Source organism: Trachypithecus francoisi, unplaced genomic scaffold (assembly GCF_009764315.1).
Source record: "Trachypithecus francoisi isolate TF-2019V2 unplaced genomic scaffold, Tfra_2.0 Lachesis_group0, whole genome shotgun sequence".
Classification (NCBI taxonomy): Eukaryota; Metazoa; Chordata; class Mammalia; order Primates; family Cercopithecidae; genus Trachypithecus; species Trachypithecus francoisi.
Genome location: NW_022681453.1, coordinates 118,939,450 through 118,960,137, shown reverse-complemented (window position 1 = coordinate 118,960,137; position 20,688 = coordinate 118,939,450). Strand labels below are relative to the sequence as shown.

General features: G+C 39.8%; 1 protein-coding gene across 2 annotated transcripts in view; it reads right to left on the bottom strand.

Annotated features, from left to right (window-relative positions):
• The window catches only part of FNDC3B (fibronectin type III domain containing 3B), a 378,980-nt gene that overhangs the window by 107,006 nt on the left and 251,286 nt on the right, over positions 1-20,688 (bottom strand). For both annotated transcript variants that reach the window (XM_033211719.1, XM_033211718.1), the window contains exons 7-9: positions 16,655-16,713; positions 7,826-7,977; positions 4,276-4,335 (exon numbers count right to left, since the gene is read on the bottom strand). In XM_033211719.1, coding sequence (XP_033067610.1) covers positions 4,276-4,335; positions 7,826-7,977; positions 16,655-16,713 — 271 coding nt within the window. The remainder of the gene's footprint in view (positions 1-4,275; positions 4,336-7,825; positions 7,978-16,654; positions 16,714-20,688) is intronic.

Sequence of the window (20,688 nt, the reverse complement as noted above, 5' to 3'; positions counted from 1 at the left end):
CCACTGCACCCCAGCCTGGGTGACAGAGCGAGACTCCGTCTCAAAAAAAAAAAAAAAAAAAAAGAAATTGCTATTCATTCCTTCACTCAAATTCCTGATTATCCTATTACTGATAAAAATATAAACTGTTGACTACCACAGTAAAATGGTCATTGTAATGCCATTATTAATTATAGAACTACCAATTAAAAGACAAATATATTTTTCTGGCAAATGCACATACAGCATACATTTGTGTATGTATAAATATTTATTTGTATAAATAAGTGTATATATGTATAAATGTTCATGTTTGTGAAATTACATATTTATATATAAGTATTTAAAATATAATGTAATTTATTTACATTTTGGATTTTTCTCATTTCTCCACACAATCTCTCATCTCTGTCTCTGTCTGTCTCTCTTACGCTCTCTCTCTCTCTCTCACATACACACACAGAGACAGGAGATTTTCTATTAGTGGCTTTATACAATACATAACACAATGCCCTTTAAAGAAGCACTGAATAACCTTGACGATTACAAATGGATTCCTTTGAAATACTGTATCAACACTAAACCAAAAAAATTATTTGTGTTAAGAATAGGGTAACAAATATGAAAGTGATTTTAATAAAGATCCTTTAATAAAGGTCTCCCTAAATTTTGCTAACCAATGAGTGCATCAGAGAGGGGTATTATCTTCCTCAATCACCACTAGGAGATTAGGAGAAGAAAAGAATAGTGACTGAACAGCTGTGTAAGAATGATACACAAAAACTCATAGGAAAAGTGGAAAAGAAGAAACATTTTGTAAACCTGAAATGTCTTGGAATATAATTTTCCATGTGGAATCTGGCTCAAATGGCATGACAGATGCCAACTGAAGCAGCCACAGGCATGTAAGCTACAGCACTGTCTAAAGGATGCCACTAGTCTCAATAAATTCCCAGTAACAGTGAGTCGGTGGCAAGAGCTGTTCTGGCCTAGTAACTGAAGGCAAGTACCAGGCAGTTAAATGACCGGGCTTCGTGACTGAGACTGCTATTGAAAAAGAAGGTTTGTGTGTCTGATGGGTGAACTCATGCAATAATACTAATATGGGGGTGGGGGTGGGTGGGGGGAGCTGAAAATGAGAAAAAGCATTACATGAAGATATCAAGCAATCAATGTGAATAAGATAGACTCAGAGCAGCAAAACAAAAAGTAACAAGGAATATAAGAACAGAAGTCTAGGTGAGACTTCAGTACATGATTTAAGAAAGAAATCTTACTCTTAAAATGTGCAATATTAAGAATTGGAAGAAAAAAATTTACCTTGTTTTGTGCTGCTAAAACAAGTATCTCAGTTTTCAAAACTGGCTCTACAGACTTCCATCACTTTCTAAATTGGTAATGCACAAACAAAAATGGCAATGAATTTATTTATTTACTTATTTAGAGACAAGGTCTCACGCTGTTGCCCAGGCTGCAGCGCAGCAGCTGCAATCAGGGCTCACTACAGCCTCACCTTGTATCATTAAGTCCTTTTTTTTTCTGAGCGTGAAAAAACTGCAACAAGCTTGGGAAAACCAAAAGGTAGTACTTATACATGACTTTACAGGTCTAAAATAGATTTGCACATATATTTGCTCTCATCCTATTTTCCTGAGGCTGGTATCATTATCATTCTCATTTTATAAATGACAAAACAAGACCAAAGAAGTTTCAATGGCTCGCTTAAGCACACACCCTTAGTAAATGACAGACTCATTAACTCCAAGTTGCAAGCTATGTCCACTATGCATCATGCTGCCTCACCGAAGCAATGCAAGGCAGAGGAAGTTACATCTAAGTAAGAGTTGCAAGTGTTAAGATTCTTCTCTAGCTTAAAAAAGAAAAGACTGTAAAAGGAAAAAGAATGTATGATCTACATGGACCGTGCATCAGGCAGTGCACGAAGACTAAATCTGGACTATAGACATTTTTATTAGGAGAGAAAGGACGTTAAAAAAATATGAAAATTGACCATCACCAAGGAGAGAGAACTTCCTATCTTCCTGGAAAGCAGAGAGGTAGAACAAATAACAGCTGGTGGCACCCTAGGTTGTACGTGTTTGGTGTCACACGTGTGTCAAATGACAAATGGAAGGAGTCCCAAATGTGTCAGGAGAAAGTCTAAACCCAAGGCCCCTAGGTGGTAAACCCCAAATGCTCCCATCCTGTACCTTTTGGGGAATCCATTAACTATTCTATCTGCTCAGGAGTTCAAGATGTTCACAGGTTTTGTTGGGAAAAATAGCTGATGAGCAAGTGTTCTCAAATTTACCCTTTGTGATAAGTGTTTAAAAAAAAATAAATGGAACAACAGACAGGATGGTAAATAAAGGAAAGGCTCTTCATGACATTTAAGTTTCTTAAAAAGGATATTGTAAGCTCATGAATGAGCAGGAAATTAATAAAGTAAACCTTTACTAACCACAGGAACAATAAACTGTTAAAGCACGGAGCAGAAAGAAACATACATTAACAATGAATAATAGATAACATTTACATGACTTTTACATTTTCTGGTTTGTTGTTACATTGACCATTTTGAAGAATGGTTAAAGCATTCTATTATCATCTTAGCTTCACAAATTACACAGATCTTCTTGTACAAAGCGTGTGAAAAGTTCAATATGTTTGGGTGGAAGCTAATTGACTCAAAATCCAAAGTTTTGATTTAAACAGGAGGAGATAGTTGCAATAGAGTTCATCTAAACAATATGATAGCTAAGCAGATGTGCGCTTTAAGCCTTAATGCAAAACAATTTGCTCTGATATACATTACTTTAAACTTATTTTTAAGAACTCATGCAGTTAATAAGATATTACATCCTCAACACACATCCTTGCTTTACTACCTTGTTTTTACTGAGCATATCATGGCAGAGCGTTCTATGTGACTTGACCAAAGTTGAAACAGCCAGTTCAGGGCAGAACCAGACTCGCACTCAAGCCTCCTGATAATTTACATATGCTCTTCCTACTAGACTACCTTGCCTCCAACCTCATGCTGAAATCACAAAGAAACTGATGATGTGAATTAACCTTTGGAAAGTATAATAATAGATGCATATTTCTTTTCTTTTTTTTGAGACCGAGCTCTGTCACCCAGGTCAGAGTGCAGTGGCGTGATCTCTGCTCACTGCAAGCTCCGCCTCCCAGGTTCACACCATTCTCCTGCCTCAGCCTCCTGCCTAGGTGGGACTATAAGCGCCTGCAACCATGCCCGGCTAATTTTTCGTATTTTTAGTAGAGACGGGGTTTCACCATGTCAGCCAGGATGGTCTTGATCTCCTGACCTCATGATCCGCCCGCCTCGGCCTCCCAAAGTGCTGGGATTACAGACGTGAGCCACCACACCCGGCCAACAGATGTATATTTCATGCTTACAATTTTATTCTGCAATCTTCACGTATGCATATATAATTGAAAAAAAAAGGGAAAGTGTGTTGTTGTACATCCAGTTAAATAAAACTACTTTCTGGGGAACTTAAATATTAGATAAAATAAAGATTTAAAAAATGTTTTTAAGTGTTATGGGTCATATTCAGACCTGCTTATTGGCAAATGAATAGATGGATGGATCTTTAAATAATCAGATGGTCTCTCCAAAAATTCAGATAACACTTTCCTCCTTACAGATCTGTGGTTGGCTGGGTTTCTTCCTAAAATAAGCTAGCCCTACCTTCCAGAGTAGTCACAGTAGAGATTCCAGAAAATCACAGTAGAGATTTCAGGCTACACATCATACCACATGGGTTAACTGTTTTGCCAAATGGAGTTCATTCTCGTCAGAGATAATCTGATGCTTGTATTACTTGCCTTTTTCAAAATCTATTGGCTTTTAAGGTTTAATGGTGTGCTTGCAATAAGGAAAGGGCTTCTTTAGTTATTTGAATATACAGTTTATATGATGGTCTATAAGAAACACTGATATGCCCAAGGTAAAAAAAAAAAAAAAAAAAAAAATTCAACTGTTTTATAGAAAGAAACCGTTAAACCACAGTCCAACAGATCTTAGAAGGCCATGTAAAATTACTTTTAAAATGATTTTCAGTGTTTAACACCTAATTTTCTGTTCACAGAAGCACTTCTGTGTCTTCCCAGTTGCTATGGTCTTGAGAGACAATGAATGGCCCATGAGCCACGGTACCAAAACTTATAGCAAGGTAAGCAACATTCACCAAAAATTTAAAAGGGGGCACAGGTTTTTGCTTTAGCCACCTGGATTCTCCAATACAGTTTGGCTCTTATATCCCAACTCACCTCACATGATAATCTGTTGCTGGTCTAAGATCTTTCAGGTTACATTCTAATTCTTCTCCACTGTAAAGAAAAAGCATTCATTAGTTGCTAATACCAGTTTCAAAAGCAAATGAGATTTAGAATTTGGGTGTCCAGTAATGTACTGACAATAATTCATGAACTATTATGTCAGATTCCACCATAAACCAGAAATAAACTTTCTTATTTGATATTATTATTTGTTTGGGACTAGAAAATCAGGTTCCTTTTAATGATGCCATCTTAGATCTTGAAAATGGCATGGTTAACTTACTATTAAAATTCTAAAAGATCTTATCACTTCTTACAAGTAAATACATAAAAGTAACTAAGTAAGCAAATGAATGAATGAACAAACTAATGAATAAAAACGATCACGCCAACTGTTAACAGAAGGCACCTTCCATACTTACCTTGGCAGGAACCTCAATTATCTCAACTCTGGACTGTCTTAAGAAAAATCACCATCTCACTTCCTCACTTACCAATGCACCCAACAAATAGCTCTCTTAAATAAAATAAAACCATTTATATCCTCAAAAATTGCAACTGAACCTCAACTTAAATCATGAGGAAGTAACCAACACAAAATAAGGAACGTTCCATTGAAAATTTTTAAAAAGGTGAAAGGTGTGTGGGCGTGTGACTTATTTTGTGTTCTTCAAAAATATCAGTGTTATAAAAGTGTAAGAAATACCACGGAAGTGTTCCAAATTAAAGAAGGCTAAAGAGACATGACAACTAAAGGCACTGTCTGACCCTAGACTAGCTCCTGCGCAGGAGGGGGTGGAAAACTGCTCAATTTTTCAAAATAACAGGCATTATTTATGGACCAAGCGACAAAGCTGGAATACAGACACTAGATAAAGTATTATATCAATGTAAGTTTATGAAGTTGATAATTACACTGTGGTTCTTTAAAAAAAAAATCTTATTTATAGAAAATACCCTGAAGGATTTTGCAATAACGGACATAAGTTACATATAAAACTTATGAAAAAATATGGATTGAGGACAGAAAGAGGAAAAGAGGAAGGAGGTCAAATGATAAAACAGAGTATAAAGTTAATAACAACTGAATGTGGATATGGAGTATACATGTATTCCTTGATTTCTCTATTTTTGGGACATCTTATAAGTTGGAAATTATTCCAAATAACAGGCTGGGTTTTTTTAAGTTGTGAACTGGAAGTTGTGTCCAGACCTTGCCTGAAGCTCTGTTGTTTAGCCTACATTGTATCTTTTAAAATATCTTGCATTTGCTCCATTAGTTTAGTAACAGGGAAGTTTGTACAATCATTCAGATTTTCAGCATCTTTTGAAAAAAAAAATTCAAAGAATCAGCAAATTTTAGCAACAATCGACTTAGGCTGAGCGGCAACCGTTTCCTTCCTTTCGATGGCAACAGGAACTCTCCTGTTCACCTCATATTCAGCCTTTTCACTTGCTTATGTATGTTACCGGTCGAACCTCTCTGGGCATTTGAGGCTCTAGCTCCTGCCACTAATGTTCATCTTGCATGAAAAGGCTCTATCCACAGTTGTCCTTCAGTATACACAAGGAGATCACTACCATGATCCCACCCCCACACAGCGTATACACATACTTGAGTCCCCAGTTGGTCCTGTGAATATTGTTCTGGTCTGCATGTGGTTGACAAGAATCCGTGCAGTTGAGACCTGTGTTGTTCAAGGGTCAACTGTATCTGTTCCTTGCCAGGCATGGGGGAGATGGCACTCTGTCTTTTTTTTTTTTTTTTTTGAGAGGGAGTCTCTGTCACCCAGGCTGGAGTGCAGTGGCATGATCTCAGCTCACTGCAACCTCCGCCTCCTGGGTTCACGCCATTCTCCTGCCTCAGCCTCCCTAGTAGCTGAGACTACAGGTGCCCACCACCACGCCCGGCTAATTTTTTGTATTTTTAGTAGAGACGGGGTTTCACCATGTTAGCCAGGATGGTCTCCATCTCCTGACCTCATGATCCACCTACCTCAGCCTCCCAAAGTGCTGGGATTACAGGCGTGAGCCACTGCGCCTGGCGGTACTCTGTATTTCTTTAAAGTTGATACTAATTCTGATTTTTCAGACTAGAATAAAATGGTGGTGAGCCAGAGTTAGGAATATCCTAAATACAGTGGGGAATCCCTGGAGTGTTATCAGAAGGGCAGTGATCTGGCCTGAATTTTGTTTCTGCAGTGAGTTTGCAAGGTTGTAGAAGAGCAAGAGTGGGGGGTGGAAGACCCTCAAGAGACTCCTGAGGGCATCCAGGGAAGACAGTGGAGGTAGCCTGGGTAGCAAGAGGAGGACACAGCAGCCACAGGGCTTACGTCCTTAACCTCTGTCCCTCTTTGCTCGTCAGGAAGACTGTGGAGCAAGAATTAGGAACAGGAAAGGGGAAGATACGGCTCTGTGGCACTGATGCAACAGGGAAACAGGAGAGAATACAAACATCTCTGGCAGAAAAAGTGACGATTGTGTGACCACATTATTACCCTGGGCATTGGGCAGTCACGGGAGGGTCCTCTCACAGGGAGGCCAAACAATCAGTTAAAACAAAACTGACTTTCTCATTTCCTGCTCTGCAAATCTGAGTAGTACCCAGTAATTACAAAGAAGAAAGATATGGCCCTAAAATTTTTCTCACATTTACAACACGGTTATAAATCTTTTGAATGGTCAATACCTGGGAGTCCACAGAGCAGAAGGGGCTAATCCCTTCTCTGTGAGCTAAACTTTTGACCATTGAAGGCCTCGAAATGAAATGTTTTAAAGTATCTTTATTACAGGCTGGAAACTATTGTGGAAGGTAAGAAATAGGGTAAGGCCGGGCGCGGTGGCTCAAGCCTGTAATCCCAGCACTTTGGGAGGCTGAGACGGGTGGATCACGAGGTCAGGAGATCAAGACCATCCTGGCTAACACGGTGAAACCCCGTCTCTACTAAAAAATACAAAAAACTAGCCGGGCGAGGTGGCGGGCGCCTGTAGTCCCAGCTACTCAGGAGGCTGAGGCAGGAGAATGGCGTGAACCCGGGAGGTGGAGCTTGCAGTGAGCTGAGATCTGGCCACTGCACTCCAGCCCCGGCGACAGAGTGAGACTCCGTCTCAAAAAAAAAAAAAGAAATAGGGTAAAACAGAAGGAAACATACTGCAGAACTTTAAAAAACAGGGCTACAAAAAGGTCTGGATCTGAAAATAGAGAGGTCACCTTATAATCGCTCAATGTATAGAAAAACTAAAAGTCATAATCACCTTTTGCCGACAGACATTAACAGAAAGTTTTCTTTAATACTCTACTGACAGCAAATATAACCAAGTGATGTATTTTACCCCCACCTAATAGCTCTATGCTACTCATTTCCAAATAAGAATTACTCTGGACACAATGATTTCTTAGCATTATAATTATTACTAAATCTTAAAATAAACTAAAGGAAAACTTACCAAGCCTATAAAGTTTTCCTTTGTTTTCCATTTTCCTTCACAACTCCAATTTTATAGTTTAGGAGCAAAGAAAAACAATAGAAACATACACAACCTGTAAATTATCTTGTATTTTCCATCTCGTCCTTTGTCTGACAAGGCAACCTCATAACTGTAGGGGAAGGAAAGGCCACTGTGGGGTCCACAGGAAAGTCCAACAGGGGGAGCCCAGGACAACACAACTGCTCTCGCCTGAATATTAGAAACCTGCGGAAGAAAAATGTGCGACAAAAGTATTCAAATCCATTTTACATTTTCAGAATTATTGGTAGTGGCATAAAACTGGCTCAAAGTTAATCCAAAGTAAACTAGTTTAATTATATTGAAAGACATCTTATATGGTGCTCTCTTTCAAAGTCCTGGTGTCCAAAATACGGTTCTTGCAATGCCAACCTTCATCCAAATCCAGTGCAATTTGCATTCTGTCCTCCATAAAGTAAAATAATGTCATGTGAGGGAATTTTTTTTTTAACATAAGTGAAAATCTGAATGGAAGATTTCTACGTTATGTGGAAGAAGCCATACCCACAGGTACTCTGATCTGGTTTCACGCCTTGCATGGTGTCAAATCATTCTTCAAAGCTAATACTTTTCCAATAATACCCTTTGAAGTCCTGCAGATTCCCAGGACAACCCAATGGGTGGAGAACTGGAACCAAGGACCAGGCTGATATGGGATTAATATCATTATAGAAGTGGAAATGCTTCACCATTCTAAGCTCTGTTTTTATACTTTTGGTTTAGCCTCTGCTTCAGACTTCAGTTGAATCGAAGACTCTGAGACTTAAAATACCCAGAACCTTCTTAAAATACTACTCTGAAGCATGTTTTACAAAATCTACTCTATCTTTCAGAGGTGTTTATGAGGACTAAGCTCTGGCTGACCACAACTGTAACCTGTTTATTGATAGACCCTGCATGGGCTTCCTTCCTGATACGGTTTGGATTTGTGTCCCCACCCAAATCTCAGGTCCAACTGTAATCCCTAGTCTTGGAGGAGGGCCTGGTGGCAGGTGACTGGATCATTGCGGCAGACTTCCCCCTTGCTGTTCTCCTGACGTGAGTTCTCACAAGATCTGGTTGTTTAAAAGTGTGTGGCACTTCTCCCTTCTCTCTTTCTGCCTCCTTCTTGGGCAATGTAAGACATTCCTGCTTCCCCTTTTCTTCCACTATGATTCTAAGTTTTCTGAGGCCTTCTCAGCCATGCTTCCTGTACATCCTGCAGAAGCATGAGTCAATTAAACCTCTTTTCATTATAAATTACCCAATGTCAGGTAGTTCTTTATAGCAATGCGAGAACAGACTAACACACTTCCCTTCTCTGTCTCAGTTCCCTTGTCTCCAACCAGGACTTCCTGGGCCATATCCCCACAGAAACTATTTGCACTCAAACCTTTGTTTTAGAATCCTTTTCTGGAGAAACTCAACTTAAAATATGATCTAATTATTTAAAATAAATCTAAGGATAAAACTTTAATGCTGTAACTTTCTAAAGGCTATTCTATTGCTATCTGGATATTGGTCTGGATAGCATATTAAAAACAAATGAGACAATACAGATGCTAAAGCTTAACGTTCACAAAGACTTTATAGCTGTAGATTATTAGGCTGTAGATGGAGACAGGTAACCTGTTCAGTCCCCTTTTTTTTTCCTTCTTCCATTTTTGTCACTATCTGATCTATATAAAGATTATTAGAATTATGAAATACTTGAAATACAAATAATAAATATGGAAAATGAAGATAGAGTCTCTCTTCAGTCTGTCCTTCACTACATTTTTAGTGGAGATCACTTCACACTGTTTATTCCATATAAATAGAATATCATGATATATTTAGCCAATTACTTAGTCAAACTCCTGCTCATCCTTAAAGACCCCAGCCCAGCCTCACCACCTCCCAGTAGCCTTCTCTAAATTATCTCATGCAGACTCCAGCCCAGCCTCACCACCTCCCAGTAGCCTTCTCTAAATTATCTCATGCAGCGTCACTCCTCCGTGTTCTACAGAACCTTGTGGATATTGCTAGAATTGCTAATCATGTTATGGCCTTTGCCTACCTCCCTTGGGCTTTGAGACTCCCTAAGGACAGAATCCAAGTCATATTCAACTGTGATCAGCGGTTGCTTAGTAAATGTTTGTTGAATAAAAAAATAAAAGGAAATTAGATAGTCTAAGTTTCTGCCACAGGCAACACAGAAGATGGTAGGCTTGTATTACACATCTCTTGAAAACATCTGAGGAAGACTGCTATGGCTCCAGACTAGCAGCTCTCTTCTCCACCCCTCCAATCCATCTGCACCACAATGCTGTTACCGCCCCTCCAGGATGCTGGCCTCTCTTATGCCCTCTCTCATGCCCCTGGGACTTAGCTTTTAACTCTCCTACTTTCTTGGCTTTAATCAACTTCTCTTGGACCTAGTTCAAATGCTTTGTTTATTCATTTAATGGTCATACTTCACCCTGTGAGGGGCTGTGTGGACACAAAGATGATGAAGGTATGATCTTTGGCCTCAAGAAGCCCCAACCTGTTGAAGACGGATAGGTACATGAGGGGACTCATGATAGATATACTGAACAGAGAGGGACTCTTAGGTTTCCTGAGACTGATTCTGGACCGATTTCTGTACTGTCTGCACTGTCAGATTCAATCACTCTTCTTTGCACTTTTGCCTTATTTTCCGTCCCTGCATTTGGTGCATGTTACATTAGAGCATTACTTGGTTATCTGTGTGTTGTTTCTCTACCTAGATTTTAAGACAGCATTTCTAACATACAACGGTATATCTGCTCAATTTCTTCACATACCATTAAAGAGTAATCCTGAGGTATTTGGTATTATATTTGATTTTTAATTAGGGGAGAAAATTTGTTACAAAGAGTTTAGTTTCTTGGGAAAAAAGGAGGCTCATAAGGTACTGAAAAACACTCAGCCAAGGTGGTAAGTGGCTGCTTTGCACCCAAGAACACAGAAGACAGTAGCACTGATTCTATGAATGGTGGTGTGAAGTAACACCATGTCTCAAAATAGCTCAGTCAAATGCCAGCATTCTAGATACCAAACAAATATCCATAAAGTCACATCCTTTTAAACTCTACCTTTTATGTCAGCTACGACAACTTTACTTTTTTCCCTTAGGACTTGGTTAAATTATTATTTACCTGAACAGAGAAATACAACACTTGAATCATCAACTAAAATAACATTCACTTTTTCCTTAGAGTCCCTAAGCAAGCCTCCAGGATGTACACTGTCATCGGCATGCAATGCAGGTGTTTGTGGAAATACATTTTTCCAATATGCTAGCCTATCAGAAATGCAGTTTGACAACTCAGCATCACTCTCAAAGGACAGTGGTTTCTGTGAATTCTTTCCTTGAGCTAAGCAGCCAGACACCCAGATCATGATGATGTTCTGGGGCCAAATCCCTCTTGTCCTTCTGCTCTCTCTCTTTCACTGACTCTTGGCCTGAGCGTGCCCTTGTTTAGGCAACGGAATCAAGAGAAAAAGATCACTTGGTCTCCATTAGGACTTGGAACTTGTTTCCACTTAAGGCTGATTCCAGAAACTGACATGCTGTCTTTCAAGAGAATGTTACTCGAAGGTGAATTCTCAGCACTAGACATATTTACTCCAAGTGTCCTGGGAGGTAATGCTTTAATGAGAGATTTGGAACTCTAGGAATTCTATCTGGGTTCATGCCTATTTCAGAGCAACAACACTCATATATGACCTTCACATTGCAAGTCTGTGTGTGCTGAAACTTTCTTGCCAGCAGTGACCACCAAGTTTAACTAGGGCATGGCTAATCTGATCATCCCAGTGATCACCATGGCTGTTGTTCCCCTCACCCCTCAAAGTTTAGAAGCCATAAAGCTAACTGACTTCCTGATATTTAATTAACCTACCATAACTAGAAAGTCAGTCTCCTTTGATGGTGATAAACGTGGTAACATCTAGTTATAAAATTATTGGACAAGGTGCAATCTGACATTTGTTTCTGCAATAGTAATATAAAGGGGTCTGTTTTATAGGTTACTAGTATACATCTGCATATGAATTATTTAAACTAAACTGCTTTTGAGCACCTTGAAGGACTCATGAAGTTACTTCCTACTACTAAGTGGTCACATACTGATTAGAAATCATTCCTGTCTGTTTATTAAATGTAGATTCCAATTTGAAAGCAGTTCAATAACTGCTATAAAAGGGTCTGTTGTATAGGTTATTAGCGTAAGTCTGCATACGAATTATTTAAACTAAACTGCTTTTGAGCACCTTGAAGCACTCATAAAATTACTTCCTACTTCTAAATGGTCACATACTGATTAGAAATCATTCTTGTCTGTTTATTAAATGTAGACTCCAACTTGAAAGCAGTTGTTCTCTATATGTGTGTATAAGGAAATTATAAAACTGCATTGTCCTGTAGCTATTCGATATGTAATCCATGGCTTCCTTTCTCCTTGCACCTTCTCTCCTGTTCATTCCAGTATTTTAATACTATTCTGTAAAATTTTCTATTTTTTTCTGAGATTTTATTATTATGCAAATGATAGTACTTGGATCAGAAACACAATTTATTCTCGTAGTTACCAAATTGTTAACTTTTATGTTCAAAAATATTTCCTTGTACATTGATAGCTTCTAAATTTGCTCTGGCCTTTGGATTTAACTATGTGGGAGGCTTACTGATCTAATTAAAGAGTACACTAAGGAAATATTACCACACAAATACTGGCTTCACTTCTAAAGTATCATCATGAGAAACACCACCACAAAGGAAAATAAATGAAAAAGGAAGAGGTTACAGAAAAAGGATACTCAAATCTAAGAACTTCACAGTCATCTGTTTTTATGATTCCTTAAGTGCTAAGAGCCGCCTATCTGCTCCCAGATGTACTACTGTTTATCTTTCAAGGGATTGCTTCTTACAGGGGAAGTGTTCCTCACAGGTCAGTTTACTCGCTTCTGGAACCAACAAATCAATTGTTCCAACAAGCTAAACATTCGCGGATAGAAACAATGCAGAACCACAATTCCAGGTTACATTATTTATATCCTGAAAATAAACAGCCCACCAGTCTATGGGAGACTACATCTAGCACCACCACCAGAGAAGGTCAGACCACATTAGGCTTGAGATCGCTGGCTAATTCCTAAACCACTCGGAATAATACCTGGCTTATCGCTCTGTCACAGTGGAGGCTTGCTCAATTCAGGGTGCCCAAAGTTCTAGAAAGATAACTGAAATCCACAAGTACTACGTATTGTTCTGCACCTAAATAAAATCATCTGCAAAACCTCAAAGCAAAATATATGCCTTTTATTTAGAGGTGCTACCAGTTGTGGCTGAAAGGAACAAAAAATTAAATAATCCTTTTTACAACTGTGCGCCCAACTTTCCATGGCTCTGCTTCTTTCCCTGTCAGATGGCCTAATACCTCTCCTTCCCATGTCCGAGCACAGAAGTTTCACTTTTGCTTAGTGATATGCTACATACTATAAATACTGCATTCTAAGTACATAATTGACTTCTCAGATAGTCCCTATAGGTAGTATTTCTTTTTTTTTTTTTTTTTTTTTTTTTTTTTTGAGACAGAGTCTCGCTCTGTCGCCCGGACTGGAGTGCAGTGGCCGGATCTCGGCTCACTGCAAGCTCCGCCTTCCGGGTTTACGCCATTCTCCTGCCTCAGCCTCCTGAGTAGCTGGGACTACAGGCGCCCGCCACCTCGCCCGGCTAGATTTTTGTATTTTTTAGTAGAGACGGGGTTTCACCATGTTAGCCAGGATAGTCTTGATCTCTTGACCTCGTGATCCGCCCGTCTCAGCCTCCCAAAGTGCTGGGATTACAGACTTGAGCCACCGCGCTCGGCCTAGGTAGTATTTCTTATCCTACCTTTCAAAGATGAGGAAACTGAGGCACAAGGAAACTACGTAACTTACCCAAGGTCACAAAGACAGGTAATAGCCAATGCAAGTCCCAACCCAGAGTGCCAGATTGCAAAGCACAGGCCTTCCCTCTAGTGGCTGCTGCCTTATACACTGGCGGAGGCACATCCTGAGACTAGTCAGGCTTCAGGCGTTTGTCCCACTTGCCAGAACCCAGCTACAGTCACACAGTTATTCGGCAAACATCTGTTAAGAGTTCACTATGTGTCAAGAATAGTGCTAGGTATTAGGAGCAAAAAGTTAAATAACACACAATCACAAACAAAAACTTCAGAAGAAAAGGCCTACGAAGAGGAGAGAGAGAAACTGCATAAACAACTAATTGGGTTGGGAAGAAACAGTGGACTGTCTCAGGCAAGAACGCTTCTGAGGATCAGGAGGGGAGTGTGGTAGGTCCCCAAAGAGGTCCACATCCTAGGTCTTGGAACCCATTAATATATTACCTTATATGGCAAAAGGGACTTTGAAGATGTGACTAAATTAAAGATCGAGAGCGGACTGTGGTAGGCCCTCAAAGGTGTCCAAATCCTAGTCCTTGGAACCTATGAATATATTACATTACACGGCAAAAGGGACTTTGAAGATGTGACTAAGTTAAGGCTCTCGTGAAGGGGAGACTTAACCTGGATTATCTGGATGGGCCCAGTGTAATCACAGAGGTCCTTATAAGTGAAAGAAGGAGTAAAGACAGTCAGAGAAAGGCATGTGATAAGGGAAGTAGAAGCTGGGGGAATATGGCTGCTGACTTTGCAGACAGAGCCAAGAGGGATGCAGGCTGCCTTTAGAAACTGGAAAAGGCAAGAAAACAGATTATGTCCCAAAGCCTCTAGAATACAGCTCTGCCAACACCTTGATTATATCCTAGCCAGAGACATTTTGGACTTTCTGGCCTCTAAACCTTTATGACAATAAATCTGTACTGTTTTAAGTCATTCAATTTGTGGTAAATCATTACAGCAGCAATAGGAAACATACAGGTGGAGAGAAAGAGAAGTTGTTTTAGTCATGTGCAAAAGCAGGAGGCACGAACAAGCCTGGCACTCTTCATACAAACTCCCCTTGTCTGCTATGCCTTCAGCCCAGGTAACCTAGATATATTTACACTGCCATCCAGAGAACCAGACATGCAGGGTGGTTAGCACCAACCACCACCCACATGCTGGCAAAGCAACTGTGTCCAGAGACGCCCACTTCCTATCAGGTGATTTTCATCAAACTGCTTAAAAGGTAGGGTGTAGGCCGGGCGCGGTGGCTCAAGCCTGTAATCCCAGCACTTTGGGAGGCCGAGACGGGCCTCCAAATCATCTGCAAAACCTCAAAGCAAAATATATGCCTTTTATTTAGAGGTGCTACCAGTTGTGGCTGAAAGGAACAAAAAATTAAATAATCCTTTTTACAACTGTGCGCCCAACTTTCCATGGCTCTGCTTCTTTCCCTGTCAGATGGCCTAATACCTCTCCTTCCCATGTCCGAGCACAGAATACAGAAACTACCTGAGGCTTTGTTTCTATTCACCTCCAGAAAGTTTCTCAACCCGCCTTTTCCAAACCTAGAAAGATAATGTGCTGCTTATGCTGCAGAATTAACAACTCCAGCTTCACAGGACTAAGGAGAGTCTTCAGCTGTATTGACTATGTCTGTGCCCATCTAAGCCATGCTGATATGGAAATGTTATCTTTTGACTGAATTTCTCACCCAGAAGCCACTTCAAAGGTTTGGAGGAGGGTAACGGGACAGAATGGAGTCCAGGTAAGCTGGCTGGCTCTGCAGACAGGCTGTTACCTTGTGGCATTTACCTGAGTGAATTCGCCAGGTCCGGGCCCTTGCCCAGTGACTCAGACAATCTAGCCCAGTCATCCTTGACATTTGATATCAATTCTAATAGGTTATAGTGCCATATTCTATCTCTAGAACGGCTCTAGTATCTGTTCCTGGCTGCCTGCCACACAGATGTTACCACCTAATTCTGACTCCCATAGCCTTTCTCCAGGACTACAGTAGTAGATTCTAACACTGCTCTTCCCTGCATCTCCCTTCTTCTCACTCCAATTCATCTGCCAACTGTTTGATCATTCTGAAAATGCAGCCCTGATTACATAACTTCTTTGCTCAAAAGCCCCCAGCGGCAGCCTGCTCCTCACCAGAGTAAGTACAGACTCCCCGCACCCCACCCCCAAACAGCAACACCCCACTCCTCTACAAGTGCCTTATCATGCCTGTCCTTCAACACACCTCCAGCTTTCAGGCTGTCAAACTCAACTATGTACCCTGAAGCATGTTTGGACTCTTCTGTTAAAAAGCCTCAGTATTTGAAACATATGCAGAATCAAGGTTTTCCAATTCAGCTAGAAAATACTCCAAAGAACTCTGGCTCTAATCTGAGATGAAAGGCTGAATCAACATTCTGAATTTTTCACTTGAATTTCAAAGCACCTGGCAAAATCAAAACCTCACCACTCCGACCATTTTCTTTCTTGCCATTGCACCCAATGTTCTGGACTTATTTTTCACAGCTAATATTTAAATATCTTTTTGAAGTTTACTTGGAAAAATACTTGGGATTACTGAGGTTTTCAAAAATTATTATTACTACATTTATACAGGTTAAAAAAAAAAAACAAACTACCAAAAGAAAACTGTAGACTAAAAAGAGAGAGAGACAAAAAAGAAACAATCTTTGGAAAGAATATCTAACTGCATTCAGAATGCCTAAATAAAGAAGACATTTCAGTGGATTATGACTACACACAGAAGGCTGCTGTTCTATGTCTCATGCTCCACTAATAACTGAACACTATTTCATAGTTGATGAGTAATCTGCAAAGGGAAGGAGCCCTTTTGCTTACTTACTGTGTGGTGGGGGGTGGGGGGGGAAGCACATTTGAAATACTTTAAAAAGTGTCATTTATGCTGAGAAATCCAGAAGACATACCTGTGGTTTCTCTATTCCCGAAAGAATGTCTTGCACCCTCTTTACTTCCAACTCATATTCTGCATTGCGAAAAAGAAAAAAGGAAAAACAATACCATTAGAAGGCAGTAAGGCTGTCAAGTTCCTTCCCCAAGGCCTTTTAACTAGAGTTATCATTAAATCCGTTGCCTGTTATCACGAATTTTTGGCATTACAAATATTACCAGGAAAATCAGGAATGAAGGTGTCTTTGGGGAATGGAGTTTCACTGTGGTTCACTGACTTGCCACTGTATAGTTTTAAGTGTTCACGATGTTAACGAGATTAACACAGGGTTCCATTTTAACATTTAATAATCTAACAGGCAACAGAGAATACGTCCTAAGAAGGGCAAGTGGAGGGACCAATGTACCTGGAAACTGAGAGTAAGATGTGGTTGAAAAGACAATGGTTACTCCATTCGGGGCTGTGAGCTCAAATTTTTGAGTTGTATTTTTACTTGTTTATTTACTTGTTTTTACTTGTTTACTTAAGTTAAAATGTTTACATTTGATGGGCAGTCACTGGAGTGTTTAAGAAAAGGGAAAGATATGATCTTTTGAGCTTGAAAAGATGTGTTTGTCTTCTGTGTGAACAATGAATATAAGGAAGGTAAGCAAGGGAGCAGAAAGACCAGTCAGGGGTTGCTGCAGTGGCCCAGGCAAAGGATAGGATAGACCTGGCCTGGGCTAGAACTGAGAGTAAAGACAGTGAGACAGGACTAGTTGAGGAGGTATGGGTGCTGAAGGACTGGATGTGATGGGTTAAGAGTGAGGAAATGAGACACACCAAGGATAATTCCTAGTTTTTGGCTTGCTCAACTGGATGGATGATGGTGCCTTTTAATCAGATGAGGTAAATGGGCATGTTTTTGGGGTGGGGCAATAATTAGGTTTTAGAAATGAAAGAATAGTGCTTGGAGAAGAGAGTACGAGGTCGGAAGGATGTGTACAAAAAAAGACAAGTAATAGAACTTAAGAATCTGCAATTTGTTAGAAGCTCTTCTTGATTTTCACAGTGGGCTTGATGGAATCTAATTTTGAGTTTATAGTAGACTCCATTTAACCTAAGTTCATGAGCTAATTGCTAGAGGGATATGATCACTAAGACATATGTCCCTGCCCCCAAGATATTTCAAGTCTAGTGGAGGGGAGGTGGAAAGAATGAAACCAAATAGGCAATCGCAGTGCCTTGTAATGGGTGCTATAGTAAAGATAACCCAAAAGAGGGCATTTGAAATGGTTTTCCAGGAACCAGCATTTAGCTGAGCCCTGTGTATAACAAGCAGGCACTTGGAGGGGAAGGGGGATGTGGACCTAAGGAGTGAGAGATGGGCTAATACGCCCAGCTCTGCCAGACCTGTTTGTCCTTATTGTTCAGGTCTAATCTTAAAGTCATCTTTTCAAAAAATCCCACCTAAACCGCTACACCTGACCCCAGCCTCATTTCTGTCACTCTTATACCCTATTTCCTTATCAATTATCAAAATCTGAAAAGAATGATCTTGCTTATTTGTTCGCTTTTTCTGGTCTTTCTTACCAACAAACATAAGATTGAGGAAGTCAGAGACACCACAGGGTCTAGAGTAGGCAAATGTTTTCCTAAAGGATCAAATAAATATTTTAAACTTTGTGGGCCACATATAGGTCTCTTGCATATTCTGTTTTTTGGTTTTTTTCATAACGCATTAAAATGTTAACAACCTCTTAGTTTGTGGGCCATACAAAAACAGGCTACAGGGAGACTATATAGTTCAGTGACCCCTGCCCTAGGACACAATCACCATTACCCGCAGCACCCAGCATAGGCCGCACATGTGCAAAGCTCAATAGACGCTTCTTGACTAAATAAATGAACAAAGTCTATATTAAAAATACCAAAAACTTGCAGTTGGCACCACTCCAAACTTAAAAGGATTTGTTCCTTATTTTTTTTTCCTGTTGTGTTCTGTTTAGTAGGACATGCTACCTTTAGTCTGGTGAGAAAAACAAATGAGCTGGTGGCAATATCACGGTTTTGAAAACTGCAACCTCTTAAAAGAAAACCCACATTCAAAAGACCAAATGTCATAAGCTCATTTATAACTATGTATTCATGTTAAGATATAAATTGTATCCATAAACCAAAAGTGGACATACCCCCACATTTTCTGGAAGCCTCTGCTAAGTAAACTGTAAATATTATATAATCTTAAAAGTTAACTGTCGGTTAAAAAAAAATCAAAACAAAACATAAGCATAGTCACAATAAACGAACTGGTTCAGTTGTTAAAGACAACGTGTTCTCAATTTCTGGTTATTCTAGAATTTGAAGGACCCTATGGTTTCAAACACTCATATAGCTATGTTCAAACAGCCAGCTGAAGGAGGTAACTGTTTCCTCCTGCTATGAAGAAGGCATTTAGATTACCTTACAAAGGCAACAAGTCAGATCCTATCCTTGGAGTAATAAAAGTGTAGAAAAGGGACGATCACCAACTCAACACAGAAAGAAGAGAAGAATTAAAGGGATCAGAAAATAAAAGATCCTCAGGACTATGCACTAGAAATACACTATAAAAGAACAGAGTTAAAACAGGATGCTTTGTCCCACAAAAACTGGAAAGCTCCTCCCACCTTGCTTTCAAATACACATGACAGAAGAAATGGCTATGCTTTCAACAGAAAAAAAGAAAAAATAGAGAAAGAGGCTAGATTAAAAGAAAAAAAAAAAAAAAATCTGTCCGAAATCAGAAAGATTGAGTTTCAGGTAAGAGCCAGAAATACAAGGGAAAGGTCCTTCAAAGATAAAAACAACTTCCAAAGAGAGGTCAGGACTTGCCTTGTCTGTTTGCCTTTCATTATAATCACAAAAACTGACATTTCCTGAGCACCTACATACGTGCTGGTCTATGCATCACCACCTTGCTAATTTTTACAATGTCCCCTGCAAGATGGACACTCTCTGCTCCATTTCACAGTGGTACACAGGAACTTATGCCTACTTAGCTCATCACGGTTCTCATCTCCGGTGCTGGGCACACCATCCATAGGTGTCGTTGTTGACTGAGGAAGGAAGATAAGGAACAAATGAGGAAACTGAGGCTCAGAGAGTAGATGTGATTTCTCCAGGGCCGCAAGTCTAATACATGGTCCCAAAGCAAGTAGGACCTTTCTGTTGACTATCATGAAGAGTTAAAAGAGATTTGGGGATCCCGAGGGAGAGGACATTGAGAAAGAAAACATGGGGTTGACACTGGTGGGGTGTTGGCTTTGAGGTAGATGGGAGAAAGATAAGGCAGCAGAGGAGATCTGCTCAGTCCTATGGGAAGGTTTATGGTGGCTTTCTTGTTTGCTTTTAACTTAGAAAAGGTTATCAAATGAACAGAGCAAAGGCCACCTATCTGCAAGGAATGTATATGAGAAAAGGAAGAATTTAAAAAGCAGGCCTTGAATGGGGCCAAATAAACAAAGGATTCTGAGAAGATAAAAAATAAAAATGGCAGGGCATGGGGAGGGAAGGTAGTGACAATGCAATCACTGCCCCATCGTGTATGGTCACTAGCTCCTCATATTAGAAGAATCGTGGTACCAAGGCCAGATAGAATTCTGTCTTCTTTCAAGCTTCTAATTATAAATATGGGAAAAAAGAGAGAAAAATACACTTACACCACATTTATTTAACACTTTTCCATTTGTGCTGCCACAGACTAAGAAGGAAAAGGTAAATAAAACCTGGGCACACAATTTGCACCAAACAAGAGTAAAAATAAAATCTGTTTTAAAGTGACAGTTACTTCCCATATAAACAATAAACTCTTGTACAAAAGCTAACAGTGTAGTATGAAAATGTCAAAATTCACAACTCTATGACCTAAATAAGTGAGTTAACTAAGCCCTTGGCCTATCTCTCCCTAAGCATGATTTAAGTGTGCCTCGAAGTCAACTGAATGACCACTGTTTCCATAAAACAGTTTGAGAGCCCAGCTGTGTTGGAAGAGTGTATGTCAGAGTTTGGATGAAGCCATTGTTTGGTGGC